The 24,041-nt window shown below is 44.5% G+C and overlaps 1 protein-coding gene across 6 annotated transcripts in view; it reads right to left on the bottom strand.

The window, feature by feature from the left end:
- LOC123764045 (zinc finger Ran-binding domain-containing protein 2) overlaps positions 1 to 9,457 on the bottom strand; it is a 51,442-nt gene extending 41,985 nt beyond the window's left edge. For 2 of the 6 annotated variants that reach the window (XM_045751530.2, XM_069329859.1), the window contains exon 1: positions 9,048 to 9,243. In XM_045751530.2, coding sequence (XP_045607486.1) covers positions 9,048 to 9,100 — 53 coding nt within the window. In that variant the 5' untranslated portion in view covers positions 9,101 to 9,243. Of the gene's footprint in view, positions 1 to 9,047 lie in introns of all 6 variants that reach the window. The other 4 variants (XR_011229427.1, XR_006773520.2, XM_045751528.2 and 1 more) reach the window with 4 other exon arrangements.
- Positions 9,458 to 24,041: the final 14,584 nt, after the last annotated feature.

Consider the following 24,041-nt stretch of genomic DNA (forward strand, 5'->3'; position numbering starts at 1 on the left):
CCACTCCAGCGTGCGGGAACGACAGAAGGAATGCCAGGAATCCAGACCAAACAAGGGGCAGTCTGCTAGCCAGGATGACTCCGGAACCTCGTAACGGAGCCAGAAAGGGAACGAAGTCCCAAACCTGAACGTGGACGGATCCATTTCCGAGGCATAATCCGGGTCACGCAGGAGGTAAGCTGCAAAGGCCGCTCGCACCACACCAGGTTGGATGCGATAAGCCGAAAACCTCCGGAAGGACGGAACCGACGTACCCGGGGAGGGGCCGACACCAAATCCAACTCGTACGCAGAGGGGGGGAAAGAAAACCCCACTCCTTGTAACAATAAGCCCCGCTCAGTGGGAAGAAAAACCCAGGCGGGGTCCAGCGGGGCCCAAGGCCCCCAAGTCAGCCCCTCCCCAGCCTCGAGGTCCGTCACCACAGGACCCGAGGCCGAGTCCTCTCCCCAAGCCCCGACCCCACAAGACAAGGACGGAGCAGCCGGAAAAGCTGGAGGAAGGGGGGCCCACTGGTCAGACCCTGAAGCTTCGGCCGGGAGACAAGACTCGAATGCCTCTGCCGCCCCCCCGGAAGGGGCAACCCCCGAAGCTGCCCGAGTCTCGAGATCAAGTAACCCCTGCTCCGACCCCGAAACCCTCAGACGCTTCGGGGCCGGAAGCAGGGGCGGGGGACCAGAACGAACAGAAGGGGAAGGACGAGGAGGTGCGGACTGAACCAGGATCGAAGCGACCCCCACCCCCAAGTCCGGGTCTCGAAAAGCAAAGCGGGGCAGCCCCGGGGCATCCGGGGAAGCAACCAACCGAGCGCGTTGCAACAGACGAAACCTAGACTGCAACGCACGTGCCGCCTGTACCCGAATAGAATCATCAGAGGATTGGGTAAATTGAGTCACAAGCAAGCAGCAACACTCACAGGACTCGGGGTCGAAAGTATCACCGACCCAACAGGCAGCGTGGCAGAGGCAAAAACAATGAGGGTCACCCTGAGACAAGGGGACCGAGCAACCCTCAAACTCGCACACAGCGAGTGGGGACTCCGGGGTCACATCCATCGGACCCACGCGCCCCCTAGGGGATTCCCAGGGTCCTGAGCGTTTACTTGAAGAGGACTCGCGCTCAGGTAGTCCCAGGCAGGGTGCTGCAAACCGGCGCCCAAAACTACCAAGCAAACTTCTAAAGCTGAACCCCAGGGACGTGTACACTCACGGGGACCTAGCAGGGGGCGCCACCGAGGAGAACAGTGGAAGGGCAAAAACAAACTGAATAAAATGACAGAACCCCCCACCAGGCAAAAAGAAAAAGAAAAATAAAACCCCGCAAGAGGACAGCGAACCCCAAGGAACAGAGCCGGCCGCGATGTCGGGAATTACAAGCTGAGCAGCACCCTGCGCCCCTACCAGTGCAAACTGCCTCTTACCTGCCGGTAACAAGGGAGAACAGAACACCCAAGAGCCCAACAGGCGGCCGAAAAACCGAAAGGTAAAACGGACCAGCAGAGGCAGACCCCGAGGAGCCTGTGGAAGGTGGCCCCAAGCCCCAAGGGCAGTACTTACAGGGCACCTAGGGAAGGCAGCCCTAGGCGCATGCAGCCCGAGTACTGAAGATAACTCCTGGCTCTCGCACCCACAAAACTAACACCACACTCAAAGCACAGTGCAGTAGCGACACCGGAGCCAGAGCACACGACCATCGCCTATAGCATCAGCCTCAAGAACTGAGGTGTGGGTAGCCGGCGCGGGGGGTCTGGGGCTCCCCCTTCCCCCTCCCGGGGAGGGGGGAGCTGCGCAGACAGCGGCGCGGCAGTGTGTGACGTCACACTAATTTGCTTGTTTTCGGTTGGGGAGTTCTATCCACTAGTTCGGTATTAGGTAGCAATTTTAACCAGAATAGGGGTTTGTTTTGGGGCGCTTACCTTTCTGGGTGCCTGTTCCGGTCGATGGCAGACATAGAATGCTTCCAACTACACGGGGGCTTCTATAGGCCATTGCTCCCCTTGCCTCTCTGAGGGGGCCCGGTTCTGGCCGTGGTCCCCGGTAGGCCTAAGAACTCCATACACATGACTGATGCCAAAGTCTGACATTAGCATATCAGCCTGGGATAGCTCCGGGGAGCCGACGGGGCTCCCCCCAGAAAATTATATATTGCATGCGACACATTTTGGCCATGATGCATAATCAAGACTGGATGCAATTCCGTTGAAACAACAATGGCTACACAAAGCACCCCTGAACACCCACCACATTCAAGGCCTTGAGGTTATCTTGAGATGATTTCGGGGCTTTAGTGTCCCCGCGGCCCGGTCCTCGACCAGGCCTCCACCCCCAGTAAGCAACTCGTGACAGCTGACTAACACCCAGGTACCTATTTTACGGCTAGGTAACAGGGGGCATAGGGTGAAAAACTCTGCCCATTGTTTCTCGCCTCAAGATGAAGTCCTTCAGGAATCAGAAAGAGAAAGATCTGGGGGTTGTTATCACACCAGAGCTGTCTCCTGAAGCCCACACCAAAAGGATATCATCAGTGGTATAATCAAAGCTGGCAAACATAAGAATGGCCTTTAGAAACCTGTGTAAGGAATCATTCAGAACCTTGTATATCTCATGTCAGACCAATACTGGAATATGCAGCTCCAGCATGGAGTCCATTCTAGGCAAACACAAAACGAAGTTAGAAAAGGTTCAGAGGTATGCCACCTGGCTAGTCCCCAAGCTGAGGGTATAAGCTACGAGGAAAGACGCCTGGACCTAAACCTCCCAACACTGGAAGACACAAGTTAGTAGGGACATGATCATCACCTTTAAAATTTTCAGAGGAATTGACAGGGTAGATAAAAATAAACTATTTAGCACAGGTGGTATGTGAACAAGGGGACACTGGTGAAAACTTGGTACCAAAATGAGCCACAAATATTAAAAAGAACTTTCAGTATCAGGATAGTTAGCAAAGGGACATTAGGACATGATGAGGTGGAGGCAGACTCCATACACAGTTTCAAATCTAGATATGATAAGAGCCCAATAGGCCGGCTTCAGGGTGGGGTCAGCCTCTACATCAGACACACTCATCTGTACTGAGCTGGTAAACACCTCAAATGATATGGTGGAAGTGCTGATAATCAAAATAGAGATTTTAAATGTAGTTATTGTCCTCGTATATAAGTCACCGGAGGCAAACCCTCAGCAGTTTAAAGACCAACTAATGAAAATAGAACACTGCTTGGAAAACCTCACAAATCCAGCTCCGAACATCATCCTGCTTGGGGACTTTAACCTACGGCACCTTTAATGGAAGCACCTGGCTAATACAGTAATATCAGAAAGAATACCAGGAAGTAGCTTAAATGAACAGGCACATGCAAATGACCTGCTACGGATGTGCGACAGGTTTGCCTTAAACCAGCAAATAGTAGAACCAACTAGGAAGGAGAACACGCTGGACCTCATTTTCACTAATAATGATGAATTGATCAGGAACATAATGATTACAAATACTGTACCTGTTACTCAGATCACAACTTAATTGAAGTTATGACAACCATGGGGAGTAGACCTTCAAAACCAGTCCAGATTCCCGGTGGAGGAGATTTCAGCAAATTCAACTTCAATAATAAACAGATAAACTGGGAGCAAATAAACCAGGACTTCACAGAAATAAACTGGGAAGAACAGCTAGAAAATGCAAACCTGAACCAGTGCCTGGAAAAAATAAGCTCAGTAGCACTAGAAATATGTTCAAACCGCATACCTCTAAGAAAAAAGAGGAAGAGATGCAGATTGGAACGGGAACGTCGTTCCCTATATAGGCGAAGAAAACGAATCGCGGAACAACTTGAGAGTCGCACCCTATCTCAAGAACGGCGAAGAAGGTTAGGTAGAGAAATAGAAACAATTGAACGGAAGCTACAAGAATCATACAAAACCCAGGAGAGGCAAAGAGAGCAAAAGGCCATCAGTGAAATAGAAAGAAATCCGAAATATTTTTTCTCCTATGCAAAATCAAGATCAAAAACCACATCTAGTATCGGGCCCCTGCGAAAGGGAGATGGAACTTTCACCGATGACAACAAAGAAATGAGCGAGCTACTGAGGACGCAGTACGACTCTGTTTTCAGCGAGCCATTAAACACACTAAAGATTGATAACCGAAATGAATTTTTCATGGATACGATACCAACATCAAATCATATATCAGACGTCACCCTATCCCCACTGGATTTTGAAGAAGCCATAAACAGTATGCCTATGCACTCTGCACCAGGCCCGGATTCTTGGAACTCCATATTCATAAAGAACTGTAAAAAAACACTATCGCAGGCCCTCCACATTCTGTGGAGACAAAGCCTAGATACTGGCGTTATTCCTGATATACTAAAAACAGCAGAGATAGCACCACTTCATAAAGGAGGAAATAAGGCAGAGGCAAAAAATTACAGACCGATAGCGCTAACATCGCATATCATAAAAATTTTTGAGAGAGTGCTAAGAAGTAAAATCACAAAATACATGGAATCACAGCAACTCCATAACCCCGGACAACATGGTTTCAGAACAGGGCGCTCTTGCCTGTCGCAGTTGCTGGACCACTATGATATTGCATTAGATGCTATGGAAGACAAACATAACGCGGATGTAATTTACACAGATTTCGCAAAAGCTTTTGATAAATGTGACCATGGTGTTATTGCACATAAAATGCGTTCAAAAGGAATTACCAGAAAAATAGGCAGATGGATCTACAATTTCCTGACCAACAGAACCCAATGTGTAATAGTCAACAAAATAAAATCCAGCCCATCAACCGTGAAGAGCTCAGTCCCCCAGGGTACTGTGCTTGCTCCAGTACTTTTTCTCATCCTCATTTCGGACATAGACAAGAACACAACCTATAGCACTGTATCATCCTTTGCAGATGACACTAGGATCTTTATGAGAGTAGGCAACATAGAGGACACGGCGAACCTCCAGTCAGATGTAGATCAGGTCTTTCTATGGGCTACAGAAAATAATATGGTGTTTAACGAAGATAAGTTCCAGCTCATGCGCTATGGAAAAAATGAAAATATAAAAACGGAAACCACGTACAAAACTCAGGCAAATCATAACATAGAACGAAAAGGCAATGTAAAGGATCTGGGTGTACTCATGTCGGAAGACCTTACCTTTAAAGAACACAATAAAGTAGCCGTCACAACTGCAAGAAAAATGACAGGTTGGATAACAAGAACTTTTCACACTAGAGATGCTATACCGATGATGATACTTTTCAAAACGCTTGTGCTCTCTAGAGTGGAGTACTGCTGCACAATGACAGCACCTTTCAAAGCTGGAGAAATTACTGAACTGGAGAGCGTGCAGAGATCCTTTACTGCTAGAATCCACTCAGTAAAACATCTAAACTATTGGGACCGACTAAAGAGCCTAAAACTGTACTCCCTTGAGCGCAGGCGGGAGAGGTACATAATAATTTACACGTGGAAAATATTAGAGGGGCTGGTCCCAAACCTGCACACAGAAATAACATCACATGAGACCAGAAGACATGGCAGGATGTGCAGAATACCCCCGTTGAAAAACAGAGGTGCAACTAGTACTCTGAGAGAGAACTATCAACATCAGAGGTCCGAGACTGTTCAACACGCTTCCACTACACATAAGGGGCATAACTGGCCGACCCCTCACAGTGTTCAAGAGAGAACTGGATAAGCACCTCCAAAGGATACCTGATCAACCAGGCTGTGACTCGTACGTCAGGCTGCGAGCAGCCGCGTCCAACATCCTGGTTGATCAGTCCGGCAACCAGGAGGCCTGGTCGACGACCGGGCCGCGGGGACGCTAAGCCCCGGAAGCACCTCAAGGTAACCTCAAGGTAAGGCTCTGAAACCTGTACACCAGTTGATTGACAGTTGAGAGGCGGGACCAAAGAGCCAAAGCTCAACACCTGCAAGCACAACTAGGCGAGTACATGGTCGATACCACCATGCATACGACGCACCACCACTGGGGTGTTTCCACCCGAGTCTTGTGTACACAGGGCAGCATCACCCACATTGCTCACAGACTTGAGACCGTCCTTGCCATCCATGTTGACACGAACATCAGTAACCCATGTGGGAAAGGAGGACTCCTTAAAGATGTTCACCCAAGCCACTGTATCCACCTAGCAGGCACACAACAAGGTGCCCCAAGGATCCACACTGAAAGCAAGTCTGGGGCTGCACAGGTGCCGTTAAATAAACCCTTGCTTGGCCAAATGTTATCTTGTTCCACCAAATGTGCAATACATGTACCTTTATACATTGCTTAGAAGATTTGCAAGAACCACATCAAGCATTTTGAGCACAGTCATGTTATGCATCACTGAACCACAGTAATACACCATGTCATAATAATGACATATGTCATCATTATGAGGAGATTCCAAGTGGTCACCGTTCCTGCCCCATCAGGTAATGGAAAGGATTTACCATCACAACAACCTAGGAATGCTTTAAAGATACAATCCATCTGGAACTTCACCACATCCGGCTTCTCCTGCAGAATTTGAATACCCATGAGATCCTCCATCCAGATATTTTATATATCAACAAATGCAGTACCAATAATTATGTAGCCTATTCATGTAGAAAACTATAGGCCTACACAAGCAGATTGCTTTACTGGAGGAGCACAAGTGACCACATCTGTAACACGAACTCTGCACCAAGCAGGGCACAAACACTGAGACTTGCAGCGAACACAACTGGCCTGGGTGAGAAGCATCAACTGTCAAGCAAAATGGAACAACCGTTGCCTCTGACAGCCAACAGCCAAATCCTAGATTGACCAGTTTAAATTTATCCGAGGGCCACTAGTGGCCTCGAAGAGGACTGGAAGCTGGCAATTTGTCAAAGGTTCCTCCAATTGCCCTGATCTAGTTGGATCTTAAAACTGAACAGTTTTGGCATGAACTGCTTCATTGGGAAGGCAGATTTATGGGTTTACAACCCTGTTCCCCTGTTCCCAGTCTTACATTGTTGCTTGCTGAGCTTGAAACTATTGCTTATTGTTTGTGTTACATCTAACCTTTTCAAGAAATTGTCCAAATCAACATCCTCCAAATTATTCAATATTTTAAAAGTTTCAATGAGATCCACCCTGTCATGCTTGGTTTGTAGTGTTGTTAGCCCTGTGGTCCTCAACCGTTCCTGATACAAGAGTTGACTTAGCTCTGGAATGATTTTTGTTGCCCGGTGTTACTTTCTCTACAGCAGCTATGTTTCCTGTAGATGAAATCTCCATACTTGGATACAGTAATCCAAATGGGGCACACCAGAGATTTATATAACTGAATCACTACCTTCTTTTTCTTAGTCAAAGGTACACCTGATTATTCCAAGGACTTTTTGAGTATCTTGAGGTTATCGAGTTGATTTTGGGGCTTAGTGTCCCCGTGGCCCGGTCCTCGACCAAGCCTCCACCCCCAGGAAGCAGCCTGTAACAGCTGACTAACTCCCAGGTACCTATTTACTGCTAGGTAACAGGGCATAGGGTAAAAGAAACTCTGCCCATCGTTTCTCGCCAGCGCCCGGGATCGAACTCGAGACCACAGGATCACGTGTCCAGTGTGCTGTCCGCTCAGCCGGACGGGGTTAGTTATCTTTTATTATTATTTTAGTTGGTTTAGATTATACCAGCTTTAATAATAAAAATACTGTCATTTAAATAAATGAGATAATCAAATTGCACACACACAATTCATGCAAATCCCATTTTAATTAAAACTATATATATAGGCTGGACAAGGTACGTATGCTTCACTGGTAGGTTTCAAAAGCAAAAAATTTGTTGAACTGTCAAATAAGCAAAATACTGTACATGTAAACTGCATCCAGTGAGGTGTCCCTTTGAACAGGAGACAGTTTGTAAATAGATCTTACAATTAACCCTGGCCTAACCCACGGTACTGGGTGTTTGTGAGCAGCAAAAATAAAATTAAAGGAAAAAAAAAATGGCTTTTAATATGAGCATTTCTCGACAAAATGACTGCCAAAACAAGTACTGTATTGTACTGTATTGTCAAAATAATGAAATGACTGTACCCCCCACGAGATGCTCGTCTAGCGTCGATATAATTCACTTCGTACACAAGTCAATTCATCTGACCCACAACATGAGATACATAGTGTACAGTGATTATGTACAATAAACTATAATTTGGAATTTACAAGTTATGGAGGAAACACACAACGCATGTGTACAATATAACAAAGTATGAGATCAGACCCCACCAAGCACCTCCTGTGAGAAGTCCACATTACCCCACTACATTATGTAGTGTGACAACCCCTCCAGGCCTGCGACAACCCCTCCAGGCCCGCGACAACCCCTCCAGGCCTTCCACAACCCCTCCAGGCCTTCCACAACCCCTCCAGGCCTGCCACAACCCCTTCAGGCCTGCCACAACCCCTTCAGGCCTGCCACAACCCCTCCAAGCCTGCCACAATCCCTCCAAGCCTGCCACAACCCCTACAAGCCTGCCACAACCCTTCCAGGCCTGCCACAACCCCTACAGGCCTGCCACAACCCCTACAGGCCTGCCACAACCCCTCCAAGTCTTCCACAATCCCTCCAAGCCTGCCACAACCCCTACAAGCCTGCCACAACCCCTACAAGCCTGCCACAACCCCTACAAGCCTGCCACAACCCCTCCAGGCCTGCCACAACCCCTCCAAGCCTTCCACAATCCCTCCAAGCCTGCCACAACCCCTACAAGCCTGCAACAACCCCTCCAAGCCTGGCCTTGGAGTAAAAAAAACAATGTATTTACTGAACTGTCACTAACTGCAAGCGCCCAGCTGTAGGTCCTAATTGTACAACAGAACTAATTAATCCTGACCATTACCGACTACAAAATATAGTTCAGTTCTAAATAGTGAAGCGAACATTGGAGAGACGTCTTAAGAGTGGCCATAAAGGGGGGCCCATGTAAGGTTAAGAGAGATGAGGAAGGGTGGAGGCGGCCACAGCACTGCCATCACCACTACACCCCTCGAGTGACACCAGGCTTACTTCGGCTCCCCGCACACCCAGTCGCCCTCAGAAGCCTTATACTTGGTGGCCATGACGTCGGTTGCCCCGGCAGGAGCGAGGGAGGCCACGGCAGGGGGCAGAGAGAGACACACACAAGGAGTGTAGAGCTCCTGGCGGCTGGTGGAGCAGTGTGCGACGCCCGTCCCGACCCCGGCTTCGACCCCCTCCTCCTCCTCCTCCCGCTTCGCTCTCACACTTCACTATACCCTTGTGTGTGTCCCTCACACTCCACCACCGTCACATATTGGTCATATTTAACGGGTGTTTGCTCCGTGTTGGTTGGCAGGACGTGTGGTGGCAGGGGTGAGGGAGGCAGAGGGCGGCGGAGTGAGCCCCGGCCCGAACTCTGGCTCACGCTGCTCAAGGCTCACAAGCTTCACTTCCAACTTGTAGATCAATATTTTCGAGGGAATAACAAATCAAAATAAATTATAAAGCAATAAAATTTACAAATAAATATGTTTGAGCAGCAACGCGATCAATGACTTACACGTTTATTACAGGAAATATTATACTCTATCACAATATTTCCCAAAATTGGTAAAATTAAAGGTCGTATGTTTACTGAATTTACCTGTAGCCCGCTATCTCCCTGTGGACAGGAAGCCGTCTGCTTGTCAAAGGTCCCTCCATTGTTCCTGAGATTTTCTATAGGAATTTTAAACTAAAATAATGACTTGACATTAAAGGCGTTTTCAAGCAGTTGCAATAAAACTATGACAAAAATTGTTTACATAAATTTACCTGAGGTACACAACACTCCAGTGGCCTCGACTAGGACTGGAAGCCGGTGTCTTGTCCATAGAACCAGAACCATGCTATATCCCCAGATATATGGCTTCATGCATGGAAGGAGTGTGCATCATTGCATCACCACCTTTCTTACCCTGCACACTGAAAAGTCATATACAACCTTCCTAGATCTCAAGTCTGCTTTTGATATTGCAAGTCGACATGTTATCTTGAGTGAACTTGCAAGAATGAATACTGGTGGTCGGCGGCTTTGTTGGATCAGAGGTTACTTATCCAACAGGAAGTCATCTGTATTTTTCCAGGGGCATAGGAGTGTAACAAGAGACTTTGAACTAGGTACCCCGCAGGGAGGTGTCCTCAGTCCTACCTTATTTAATATCTTAATAAACAAGCTGTTAAACTCTATACCGAGCAAACCCAACGTCCACATCATTAGCTATGCTGATGATATAATGATACACACCATTGGGTATGCTAACATGCAGAACACTCCTAACTCTGTATTAGACTCATGTCAGGACCTAGGTTTAGTCATCTCAGCAGAGAAAACAAAGATACTAAATCGGCGTCCACCCAGACAGGGAGGAGCTGTTCGCAAGATGCAACTGCCTGATGGCTCCCAGCTTGACTATGTAAACAGATTCAAATATCTTGGCCTTGAGGTGCCACTGTATGGTCCTGTTGTATTCAGACTGTCGTCAGTATAAAGAGAGGCTCCGAGCTCTTAATTAAGGCTTTACTGGCTCACCATAGCCCGTGCTACATGGACGTTTCGTTCTGAGTAGCTAAATCTAAAACAACAATAACTCTCAAGGCTGTTGCAGGTTATCACTCAGGCTATGGTGTCAATATCAAAATTGTCAAAATGATGTACCTTGCATACATTAGATCTTTAGTGGATTATGCTGCACCTCTGCTTGTTGTGATGCCTGAAAGAAAGCTTGGAGGGCTTCAAAAATTGCAGAACGAAACCCTGAGGATAATACTTGGGTGCCCTCGTACTACAAAGATACTTAACAAGAGAAAGGAACTTAATATTCCGAGCGTTGTTGATCGTGTTACTGAAATTAACTGTCAAATTGGTATAAAAAGGCTTAGGCTAACTCATCCTAACCCTTGCACAGAAGCCCTCCAGAATTTCTTTATTGAAGGTCAGCATTGTTCCAAATAAATAATAAATAAATGTTTATTTAGGTAAGGTACATACATACAAGAGATTTTACAAAGTTTGTTGGATTAATAGATAGAGCTAGTACATACAATGCCTAAAGCCACTATTACGCAGAGCGTTTCGGGCAGGAAAAACATTAATGACTAAAGCTTAATACTAATGGGTATAAAGAATAAAATGTGTTGAGAACAAATAAAAATAGAGGTAAAAGAGGGGGGAGCATGGCTGAAAAAGCAGCACAAATACAATTACAAATTATTACAGACAATTACATTCAAACAGCGTTGTTTTGAAAGAAAAACAGACATGGGTTGACAACAGGGGGGTAAGGTAGGTTACAGGGAATTTATTAGGTAGTGCTTCGTTTTTATCTTAAACTGGTTGAGAGAGGTACAGTCTTTAACATGGTTGGGAAGGTCATTCCACATTCTGGGTCCCTTGATTTGAAGAGCATTTCTAGTTTGATTAAGTCGTACTCTAGGAAAATCAAAACTGTATTTATTTCTGGTATGGTGCTCATGGGTTCTGTTACAACCCATGAGCAATGAATCAATGAATCTTTTGAGGTCAGGATTGGAATTACAGTTCAGCGTTTTATATATGTATAATACACATGAGAGAATGTGCAGTGACTTAATATCTAACATATTCAGAGATTTGAGTAGGGGTACCGAGTGATGTCTGGGGCTAGAGTTGGATATTGTCCTAATAGCAGCTTTGTGTTGAGTAATTAGAGGACGTAAATGATTTTGGGTAGTAGAACCCCAAGCACAAATACCATAGTTGAGATATGGATAGATGAGGGAGTAATAGAGAGTCACCAGGGCAGGGCGGGGTACAAAATATCTGATCTTAGAAAGAATGCCAACAGTTTTTGAAACTTTTTTTGATATATTTAGAATGTGTCCCTGGAAATTCAGCTTGTGGTCGATGAGAACGCCAAGGAATTTGCCATCTAATTTGTTACAAATTTGGGTATTGTTTATTTTGAGATTTATTTGATTAGAGGATTTATTGCCAAACAGAATATAGAACGTTTTGTCAATGTTAAGGGTGAGTCTGTTGGCAGTTAGCCAAAGATGGACTTTCTTTAGCTCAGTATTTACTGTGGCATTTAGAGCAAGGGGGTCAGGACTGGAGTAAATGAAGGTTGTGTCGTCAGCAAATAGAATTGGTTTGAGGTGTTGGGAGGCATTTGGAAGGTCATTAATGTAGATGAGAAAGAGGAGAGGGCCAAGTATGCTGCCCTGAGGAACACCAATGTTGATGGGTAGGGTGGGAGTAATTGTATTATTCACAGAAACATACTGGAGCCTGTTAGTAAGGTAAGATTTGAGGTATTGCAGGGAGTGTCCTCTGACTCCATAATGATGTAATTTAAGAAGAAGGTTTTGGTGGTTAACAGTGTCAAAAGCCTTTTGCAGGTCCACAAATAACCCAACATTGAACTCCTTTTTATCAAGAGCTGCGTGAATCAAGTTAATCATACTAATAAGTGCATCGTTAGTGCTTTTTTTGGGTCTGAAGCCGTATTGACAAGAGCTAAGTATATTGTGTTTGGCTAGATAAGAGTAAAGCTGCTTGTAGATTAGTTTTTCAAATATTTTTGACAAGTTAGGCAGGATTGATATACAGTAGGTCTGTAGTTGTTAACATCTGTGAAATCACCACATTTGTGGACAGGGGTTACTCTTGCTTTTTTTTAGAATGTCTGGAAAGGTTTGGAATTCAAGTGACTTGTTGAAGAGCAATGCAATAGCAGGGGCTAAACATCTAGAGGCTTTTTTGTAAATTAAAGTTGGTATCTCCTCGAGGGCACTAGACTTGGTTTTTAGGGAAAGGATTATCTCATTGACATCAGTGGAATTAGTAGGCTTTAGGTACAGAGACTGTGGATAGTTACCTGTAAGATAGTCCTTAACATCAGTACTGGAAGATGGAATATCATTTGCAAGGGATGACCCAATGGAAGAGAAGAACCTATTGAACTCAATAGCAGAATCAGAGGCTGAAAGCTGACCAAAGTTATTGGACAGGATTGTTGGTTTGTTATTTAAAATCTTCTTTGATCCCAATATTTGTGAAATTGTGCTCCAAGTTTTTTTAATGTTGCTCTTTATTTGGGTAAATTTATCTTCATTGTATTTAGTTTTGGCTCGTCTAATTATTTTAGATAGCAATAACGAGTAATTCTTTGAGAATTCTTTGGAGACAATTCCTAACCTATACTTCTTCTCAAGGTCATGTTTTTTGTTAATGGATTTAAGTATTCCCTTTGTAAGCCAAGGATTGTTAAGCCTTTTGTTTGTGACTTGTTTTGTAAGCATAGGACAGTGGGTGTTATAAAGGCTAAGAGTTGTTTGAAGAAAAGATTGCACTGCTAGGTTGATGTCCCCTATGTTACCTAATTCGGACTCCCAGTTGACATTAGCAGCAGCAGTTATAAAATTGTTTATAGCAGTTTCATTGTGCAGCCTAAAGCTTAACTCCCTTGACTCAAGAGGTGGTTTGCTAATGTTAGTTAAGAGAAATGTGGGGTAATGGTCTGTAGTGCTATCGGTGATTATACCTCAAGTAAGCGGAGAGGTTATGTTTGTCCAGATGTGATCTAGAGTCGTGGCAGTACTATCAGTGATTCTAGTTGGTCTAGTGATTAAGGGTATGAGGAAGCAGGAATTCATACAGTTGAGGAAGCTAACAGCAGTAGGGTGTTCAGGCTCGCAGAGGTCAATATTAAAGTCCCCTGCGATAATTAGATGGTTTTTGTTCAGTCTGTTATCTAGTATTAGATTTCTAAGGTTTGAATTGAATTCGGACACATCAGTGTTAGGAATTCTATAGACTGCACCCACAGACAGGACAGACTCGGTACCCTTGACTCTGAAGCTGGCGAAGATATACTCCCCACAGCAGTCTCTAGTTCTAATTACTTTTAAGCATGTTAGTTCTTGGTGGTAGTAAAGAGCAGTGCCACCACCTCTCTGAAGTTGACGACAGTTGTGAATTGCCGAGTAGTTAGGCATGTTAAAGAGTTGAGTAGTATCCTCTTTCAACCATGTTTCAGTGAGTATAATAAAAGAGAATTTGTTGTCAATAGTTTCAATCAAGGCACTAACATCATCGAAGTGTTTACCTAGGGATCTAACATTAAAGTTGATTACAGAGATATTGTGATTATGTGTTAATACATTGTTTACATCATGTGCTGTAAAATATCTGCAATTTTGATCATTGAAGTGATAATTGTCATAGATAGTGGATAAGAGGTTTAGTTCTGGGTCTATACTTGTCTGCATAAAAAGGCTGGTTGCAGGAAAACAAGGCAAGAATGGCAAATTACAAAATAGAAAACAAAGAAAAAGTAGAATAAAAATTCTAAAGTAATCTAAACTTAATGGTAATTTTAAGTAAAAAAAACTTAATGGGAACTAGGAATGTAAAAAATTAACTAGAATAATTAATAACAATAGATGACCAAAAAAGTAAAAAAGCAATTATGAAATCTATAAAATGAAAAGCTTGCTTACTATACTATTATAAGTAAATGGATAAATGGATACTAGAACTGGAAATGAACTCAAAATGTATCAGGTTTATAATTTGTACCAAGAGAAACAACAACGGCACTTTCCTGCACTGTGGGAGGTTACACCCTTTCCAATTTTAATCCCTCCCTTTCCACCCAAGAAGCAAATAAGAGATCAGCCCAAGCTTCGTCTTGAGGCGAAGCTCAACGCCTTAAGCCATATTGATGCTCTGTCCACAGAGCATTCTCTCTCTCAAATCATATACACTGATGGTTCCCTACACCGCACCACGGGTGCAGCTGGAAGTGCAGTTGTCCTGACAATGGGCGATGGCCTATACTTTGAGTGGGGAGTCCGTATAAACAACTGGGCCTCTACCCTTTAGACCGAACTATTTGCCTTGATCCTTGCACTGAAATGTGTACAAGTCTCCAAACTTGATACATTAATTGTAAGTGACTCCTTATCATCCTTAATTGCTCTCAACTCTTTAAGACATAACTAACATGCTCGTGTCCGAAGCTAGACACAAATACAACAAAATTATTAAAGATGGTAACAGAGTCCATTTCATGTGGTCTCCATCTCATGTTGGCCTCCGAATGCATGATAGAGCTGATAAGTTAGCCAAAGAATCTGCCTTTAAGGGAGACGTTGAGTGCAATCTTGGATTGTCAATGAGCAATCTGAGAGCAGCAGTACACCGAGAACTTCAACAAAATCTTGTAGATCTGAGGCAAAGTGATATCGACACCAGTAATTCCATCTATCATCATACTATCATGCAAGAGGAGCCACACATCTATGGTTCATCCAATAAAACCAGCAGACTTCTAGATGTTACTACTGCTCGGCTTAGTCTCGGTTACAAGTATCTCAAATCAAATCAAATCAAATATTTATTCAGGTAAAGTACATACATACAAGGTGAGATACAAAACGTTGATGAATTTATAGATAGAGCTAGTACATACAATGCCTAAAGCCACTATTACGCAAAGCGTTTCGGGCAGGAAAAACACTAAAGACTAAAACTTAATACTAATTGAGATTAAAGTATAAAATGTGTTGAGACAATATAAAAATAAAAAAGGGGAGAACATGGCAGAAAAACAGCAAAAATACAATTTAGTCGACAAACAGCATTGTTTAAAAATAACAGACATGGGTTGACATTATAGGGGTGAGGTAGGTTACAGGGAGTTAATTAGGTAGTACTTTGTTTTTATCTTAAACTGGTTGAGAGAGGTACAGTCTTTAACATGATTGGGAAGGTCATTCCACATTCTGGGTCCCTTGATTTGTAGAGTATTTCTAGTTTGATTAAGTCGTACTCTTGGAATATCAAATAGGTATTTGCTTCTGGTGTGGTGCTCATGGGTTCTGTTACAACCTTCTAGGAAGCTTTTAAGGTCAGGATTGGCATTACAGTTCAGCGTTTTAAATATATAGAGTACACACGAGAGGATGTGCAGTGACTTAATATCTAACATATTCAGAAATTTGAGTAGGGGTACCGAGTGCTGTCTGGGGCCAGAGTTAGATATTGTTCTAATAGCAGCTTTGTGTTGAGTAATTAGAGGACGTAAATGATTTTGGGTTATCTTGAGGTTATCTTGAGATGATTTCGGGGCTTTATATAGTGTCCCCTCGACCAGGCCTCCACCCCCAGGAAGCAGCCCGTGACAGCTGACTAACACCCAGGTACCTATTGTACTGCTAGGTAACAGGGGCATAGGGTGAAAGAAACTCTGCCCAATGTTTCTCGCCGGCGCCTGGGATCGAACCCAGGACCACAGGATCACTGTCGTGACGCTGAACCCCGGTTCATTCCGAACACAGCGATTACACAACACATAACACCTTGCCTCAGCAACCGTTACTACCACCGTGTACTCCTACACACACCAGACCCTTGAGGCGTACCACTAGGTTTGTACTGGAACACAATGAATGAACATATCGAAGGTATTTAAAGGCCGTCGGGTTTTGTCATTTAATTACAAAGAATAGACTCTGACAAATAATACTATATTAATTAACATACTCTATTAGGTCAATACACTTCCAATACCCATAGACCACTTGACCTCCGCGATCACCACACACACTCGTAACTTCCGCCTAAGTCCCTAATACGGAATGATTACTACAACGCTCCACACCCGGTTAGTCTTACATTCAATACTCACATACTGCAGACTTAACTTGGTCACTAAGATCACAACAGGCTCTCGCATAGCTGTCTGCTACACTTCGCTGCTGCCACAAACGGAGACCTCCGAGGACTTGCTAGTTCCACTTCCACAACCAGACTGACTCCAGTCAGCCATGCCCTCAAACATTTCACCACTCCTCTCAAGGAAGGTATAATCCGATTAACCTTATCCCTAGAGCGGTAATCTTGTTCCTAGAAGCCTGACGAAGAATAATTCCTCTTTCCAGGAATTATTAATTTGGCTAAACAGCTTCGGTCTTAATCCATTGACCTTTCTTAGATATGTGATCCATAGTCTGTCTAATTCCTACTAACTTGTGGATTACAACACCACTCCCCTCCTTAAACACGCATATGTCCCCATATGCATCATTGCAATGGTTCCATTAGTGCAAGGACCTGGAGGATGCACCCACCATATGTGTACAACTAAAAAATCATCCCATAAGTTCATCATACACACAATGAAATAAATTAAAAATTTCCCCGACATGACTCACAACACTTCTCCAACATATACATTATATTCACATCATAGCACAGGTAAAATAGTCTGTAATAATTTTTCCCATCTCCAACAATGCACATATACCTAAACTGCCGACATATAATTACATACAAACATAACCATAAAATTACATGGACCAGAATGCTGGCACTTAAACAGAAATGACACTAGTCATTAATATATACACAACACATATATATCTAAGGTTCTTCATCCTTAGTAATTATAATTTAACATCTTGCCCTGTACTGTTGACATAAGGGCTTACAATGATCACACAATGTTTCACTGGCCTCCTCCACAATTGGCAGCATCACTTCTCTTGTCTTCGTGTCCCATGGTTGCTAGGTCATAGATCCTCCATGACCCAGACAAAACCCAGGCTGTCCAGCCTGGTGAATGTTGTCAATGTCCCATCGTTGCTCTGAGGTAACGTGATCCTGGCCTCCAGAGCAACGGAGATTCCTACCCCAGGGTCATGTTCCCTTGGGTCTGTGCTGCCCTCTCGTTCCAGGGCGCCAACCCCAGAACGCTGTAGATACCTCACAGCTCTCTGGTCTAGGCCCATCCGCCCAGAGTGTGTCCACCTGTATTCACACCTTCCCGACCGCTGTACCTGCAAAATATTCCCTCGGAGCCCCCTGGCTCAATCCCATTATCACGTAACCCCCTCGGCTCCTTACTCTCTCCCCGTATATAGCCTGAGCGCAGCTGCAAAACCATTGCAGCTGGCCCTTATCCCTGCTTTGATGTCAGGGGGCGAATTTCGCCTATAACGTCACGTTGGCTTCACTTCCTCCCCCTTTTTTTTTCTAGAATTACTGAGTGTAGCCTCATAGCTTCCCTTCTACTCTACCTGAAGCTCTGTGACATGATCCCGGGGGACCTTCTCAAGCCTAACACTCAGTAATGGTGCCGATGAGGTAATATACAGTATATACATACACAAACATTATCACAATAAATACCTCATTAAAATAATTTCACACTTATGTCACTAAAACATCATACTGCCACTGGCTCGCCTCTAGCGAGATTCCTGTAACAACTTAATAAGAAATTAGTATATCTACTTCGCTCGTCCACTGCAACCACCAACACCTGAAATTTTGAAATTCTACATTGTAATCTTATCCCTAAGACTTACCCACTCCGACACAATTAATGAAAATTTTAATGAGAATAATGAATTTTTATTAGTCTTTTATGAGTGTTGCTAGATATATCGACTTGGCTCGCCTAGTGCAGCCACCAACTCGGCAATTATCCACATTTCATCTTATCCATAAGACTTACCCACTCCGACACACCATTACCTCTGGTCATCCCAACCACTGATGACCTCAATATAACGCCACACATCCCCACAACCACTTCCTGCGTCCTAACGCACCGACCTTGCTACGCCAATACTCACCTTACCGACCACTACCTGGCGCCCCTGCGCCACCATATACTCCACAACACCACACTCCATACCAGGCGTCCAAACGCCACTACACTAAACCACCCAATGGCGTCCCCAACGCCCTCAACACAACACCCGGCGTCCCTCACGCCCTCAACACAACACACGGCGTCCCCTACGCCCTCAACACAACACCCGGCGTCCCCCACGCCCTCAACACAACACACGGCGTCCCCAACGCCCTCAACACAACACACGGCGTCCCCAACGCCCTCAACACAACACCCGGCGTCCAAACGCCCTCAACACAACACCCGGCGTCCAAACGCCCTCAACACAACACCCGGCGTCCCCAACGCCCTCAACACAACACACGGCGTCCCCAACGCCCTCAACACAACACACGGCGTCCCCAACGCCCTCAACACAACACACGGCGTCCCCAACGCCCTCAACACAACACACGGCGTCCCCAACGCCCTCAACACAACACCCGGCGTCACCAACGCCATCAACACAACACCCGGCGTCCCCAACGCCATCAACACAACACAGCGTCCCCAACGCCATCAACACAACACCCGGCGTCACCAACGCCATCAACACAACACCCGGCGTCCCCAACGCCATCAACACAACACCCGGCGTCCCCAACGCCCTCAACACAACACACACGGCGTCCCCCAACACCATTACCACCACAGGCATGTGCCTTGCGCCAGAGCGCATCAAAACACCGCGAGACGTCACCACCAATAACACCACCAATGAGTAACCAGACGCCACACACACTCCCTTTTCTCTCGTAATCCATTAATTACCTGACCAACACTCGTCAGGCATAATTTCTTGTGTAGTGGCCACCCGCCACACTCTACCACCTGCGTTAACATACTTCAACGCTAATGTCTACAATACACCCGGTGTTACAACACCCAGTTATGCTACACATGCTACACCTTGGCGCTACAATGCCAACAATGTCATGCACTATACTACATCCATGATATCCACAGTGAAAACATGCACATTTCACTACAGTAAATACTATGCATTACGCTGGCGTCTAATAAGCCACTACACATGCATTACACTACACACCACATGCATTACACTACACACCCCGGCGTACAAACGCCAATACACAACCATGCACTACACCCGGCGCCACACACCCCCACCAACGGGACATGCTCCCCGTGTCCCACGGTAACACTCTCCATAATGGAAAGGCTTGGGTATGGGGTGTGGGCCGGTCTTGGAGCGAGACATGAACCCAGCGATAGGTGACTTAAATGGGGATTTCGATGTGGATTCAATATATAACTTATTTAAGAATATTCTAAACAAAGCACAGGAACGTAGTATACCATACAAATTGAATAGATCGTATACTAATGACCCAAAGTGGATAACAAAGAATTTGAAGAACCTTATAGGTAAAAAGAGAGCTTGGTACAAAAGGATTAAAAATGGGGAGGTCACTTTAGAACAGGAATTCGTACAACTGGTTAGAAATGTTAAAAAAGAGATAAGGAAAGCAAAAAGAAACTATGAAGTTCGCATAGCAGGGCAAGCAAAGACAAATCCTAAAGGGTTTTTTCAGTTATATCGTACTAAGACTAGGGAAAGGATAGGTCCATTAAAAACTGAGACAGGTCAAATAACAGATAGTGATGAAGAGATGAGTAGTATTTTTAATAAATATTTTGTATCTGTATTTACTAAAGAGGAACTTAACAATATGCCTTCAGCCGAACAAGTCTATGTGGGTGGGGACGAGGACAGGTTGACGAGTTTAGCAGTTACCAGGGAGGATGTTCTTAAACAAATAGTAAAACTCAAACCAAACAAATCCCCAGGGCCGGATGAAGTGTTTGCTAGGGTGCTTAAAGAATGCAAAGAGGAGCTTTGTGACCCACTGTCAACCATATTTAATAAATCAATAGAGTCAGGCAGAGTGCCAGAGTTTTGGAAAGTTGCTAATGTGATACCAGTTTTTAAGAAAGGAGATAGATCACTTGCGTCTAACTATCGACCAATTAGCCTAACGTCTATTGTGGGAAAGTTACTCGAATCTATAATAAGAACATAAGAACATAAGAACAAAGGTAACTGCAGAAGGCCTATTGGCCCATACGAGGCAGCTCCTATTCTATGACCACCCAATCCCACTCATATACTTGTCCAACCCGTGCTTGAAACAATCGAGGGACCCCACCTCCACAATGTTACGCGGCAATTGGTTCCACAAATCAACAACCCTGTTACTGAACCAGTATTTACCCAAGTCTTTCCTAAATCTAAACTTATCCAATTTATATCCAAATATAATAGCAAATAAAATTCGTCTTCATCTTGAAAAACATAAATTAATAATTGAGTCGCAACATGGTTTTATAAATGGCCGTTCATGTTTAACAAATTTGTTATCTTTTTATTCTAGCATTGTTGAGGCAGTTGATAGTGGTAAGGATTGCGATGTTGTATACCTTGACTTTAGCAAAGCTTTTGATACAGTGCCACATGAAAGACTGATTAAAAAAATAGAGTCTCATGGTATTGGGGGTGCTATATTAAGCTGGATTAGGGCATGGCTATACCAAAGGAAACAGAGAGTTAGTATAAATGGAATCAAGTCAGAGTGGGAAAATGTTGTAAGTGGAGTGCCTCAAGGCTCTGTCCTGGGACCTCTGTTGTTTATAATATATATAAATGATTTAGATTCAGGTTTGAGTAGCAACATTTGCAAATTTGCCGATGATACGAAAATCGGTAGGGAAATTAATTCGGAGGAGGACTCACTATCACTTCAAGTTGATCTAGATAGGGTTTTGAAATGGTCAAAGGATTGGCTGATGCAGTTTAATGCTGATAAATGTAAAGTTCTGAGGTTAGGTAATGATGATAGAGTTACAAGATACGAGCTAGATGGTGTTGTGATTGCGAAGTCGGATTGCGAAAGGGATCTGGGAGTTATGATTAGTAAGAATTTAAAACAAAAGGATCAATGCATAAATGTTCGTAATAAGGCAAATCGGACACTTGGATTTATTAATCGCAGCGTTAGTAACAAGACACCTGGTGTGGTTCTCAAGCTATATCTTGCTCTAGTTAGGCCCCATTTAGATTATGCAGTTCAGTTTTGGTCGCCATATTATAGAATGGATATAAATTCACTTGAACGTGTCCAGCGTAGGATGACTAAGTTAATTCCCCAAATTAGAAATCTTTCATATGAAGAAAGATTAACAAAGCTTAAGTTGCATTCACTGGAAAGGCGAAGAGTTAGGGGTGACATGATAGAGGTTTACAAGTGGATGAATGGACATAACCGGGGGGATATTAATAGGGTATTAAAAGTATCAACACAGGACAGAACACGAAACAATGGATATAAATTGGATAAGTTTAGATTTAGGAAAGACTTGGGTAAATACTGGTTCAGTAACAGGGTTGTTGATTTGTGGAACCAATTGCCGCGTAACATTGTGGAGGTGGGGTCCCTCGATTGTTTCAAGCACGGGTTGGACAAGTATATGAGTGGGATTGGGTGGTTATAGAATAGGAGCTGCCTCGTATGGGCCAATAGGCCTTCTGCAGTTACCTTTGTTCTTATGTTCTTATAATGCTACCTGCACCCACAAAAAAATCTCCATGGCCCTCTCCAGGGTACAGTAGACGGCGAACCCCAGACGTCAAATTACGCGTCGCTCGCTATGCCAAGGCGTCCATAATTCACTGCGCCTATTTTCTGTATCTACACCTGACAACGCCGGAACTCGCACAGTACTTTAGGTAATATTTCATTATCCTTAAAATATTCGATTTACACGTTACATGAAATTTAATTAACTTTAAATTACGTAGTTTACACGATTAATTTCACCTTAGCAACGGTTTCTTACTATTTCCGCCTTACCAACGATATAAAACAAGCTCCAAGGTGCGGCTCGCTTGGCCCACCCATCGCTTGGCCCGCACATGGCCGCACATGGCCCACGCTGGCCCACATTCACCCGCGCTAGTTTACCTCGCCACGCTGTATAATCCGCACTACGAACACTGTATAATCCACACTACGAACACTGTATAATCCGCACTACGAACACTGCACTTGTTTTGGATCCCGATGCTTCAGTGGTCCAGACTTGCCTCTTAGCCGTCTCTCGTTGTGGGAATCTGGAAAGAAAGAAATAAACCCCACATGTGCCCCACAATGGCCTAGTCCCTTTAATTAACTAACTCCTCTGCCCTGGTCTCACCTGACCCTTCTTTCCTCCGTCTAGTAACCCCCATTCTCACCACAACCCGACGTCTACCATTCCCCGAACATTCCCTCACCAACTAAACCAGAACCACACTTTCTTCATCTCGCACAGTGTTCCAAAACCTGTTTGCGCTGCCACCAAATATGTCGTGACGCTGAACCCCGGTTCATTCCGAACACAGCGATTACACAACACATAACACCTTGCCTCAGCAACCGTTACTACCACCGTGTACTCCTACACACACCAGACCCTTGAGGCGTACCACTAGGTTTGTACTGGAACACAATGAATGAACATATCGAAGGTATTTAAAGGCCGTCGGGTTTTGTCATTTAATTACAAAGAATAGACTCTGACAAATAATGCTATATTAATTAACATACTCTATTAGGTCAATACACTTCCAATACCCATAGACCACTTGACCTCCGCGATCACCACACACACTCGTAACTTCCGCCTAAGTCCCTAATACGGAATGATTACTACAACGCTCCACACCCGGTTAGTCTTACATTCAATACTCACATACTGCAGACTTAACTTGGTCACTAAGATCACAACAGGCTCTCGCATAGCTGTCTGCTACACTTCGCTGCTGCCACAAACGGAGACCTCCGAGGACTTGCTAGTTCCACTTCCACAACCAGACTGACTCCAGTCAGCCATGCCCTCAAACATTTCACCACTCCTCTCAAGGAAGGTATAATCCGATTAACCTTATCCCTAGAGCGGTAATCTTGTTCCTAGAAGCCTGACGAAGAATAATTCCTCTTTCCAGGAATTATTAATTTGGCTAAACAGCTTCGGTCTTAATCCATTGACCTTTCTTAGATATGTGATCCATAGTCTGTCTACTTACATGTACTTTCAATCATCATTGGTTAAGTGTTGTAGTAATGATCCTCTAGCTAATAATTCCTACTAACTTGTGGATTACAACATCACAAGTCCAGCGTGCTGTCCGCTCGGCCGACCGGCTCCCCTTCTACTGGGTAGTAGAACCCCAAGCACAAATACCATAGTTGAGATAAGGATAGATGAGGGAGTAATAGAGTGTCACCAGGGCAGGGCGAGGTACATAATAGCTGATCTTAGAAAGAATGCCAACAGA

The sequence above is a fragment of the Procambarus clarkii genome, chromosome 23, assembly GCF_040958095.1.
Source record: "Procambarus clarkii isolate CNS0578487 chromosome 23, FALCON_Pclarkii_2.0, whole genome shotgun sequence".
In the NCBI taxonomy this organism is placed as follows: domain Eukaryota; kingdom Metazoa; phylum Arthropoda; class Malacostraca; order Decapoda; family Cambaridae; genus Procambarus; species Procambarus clarkii.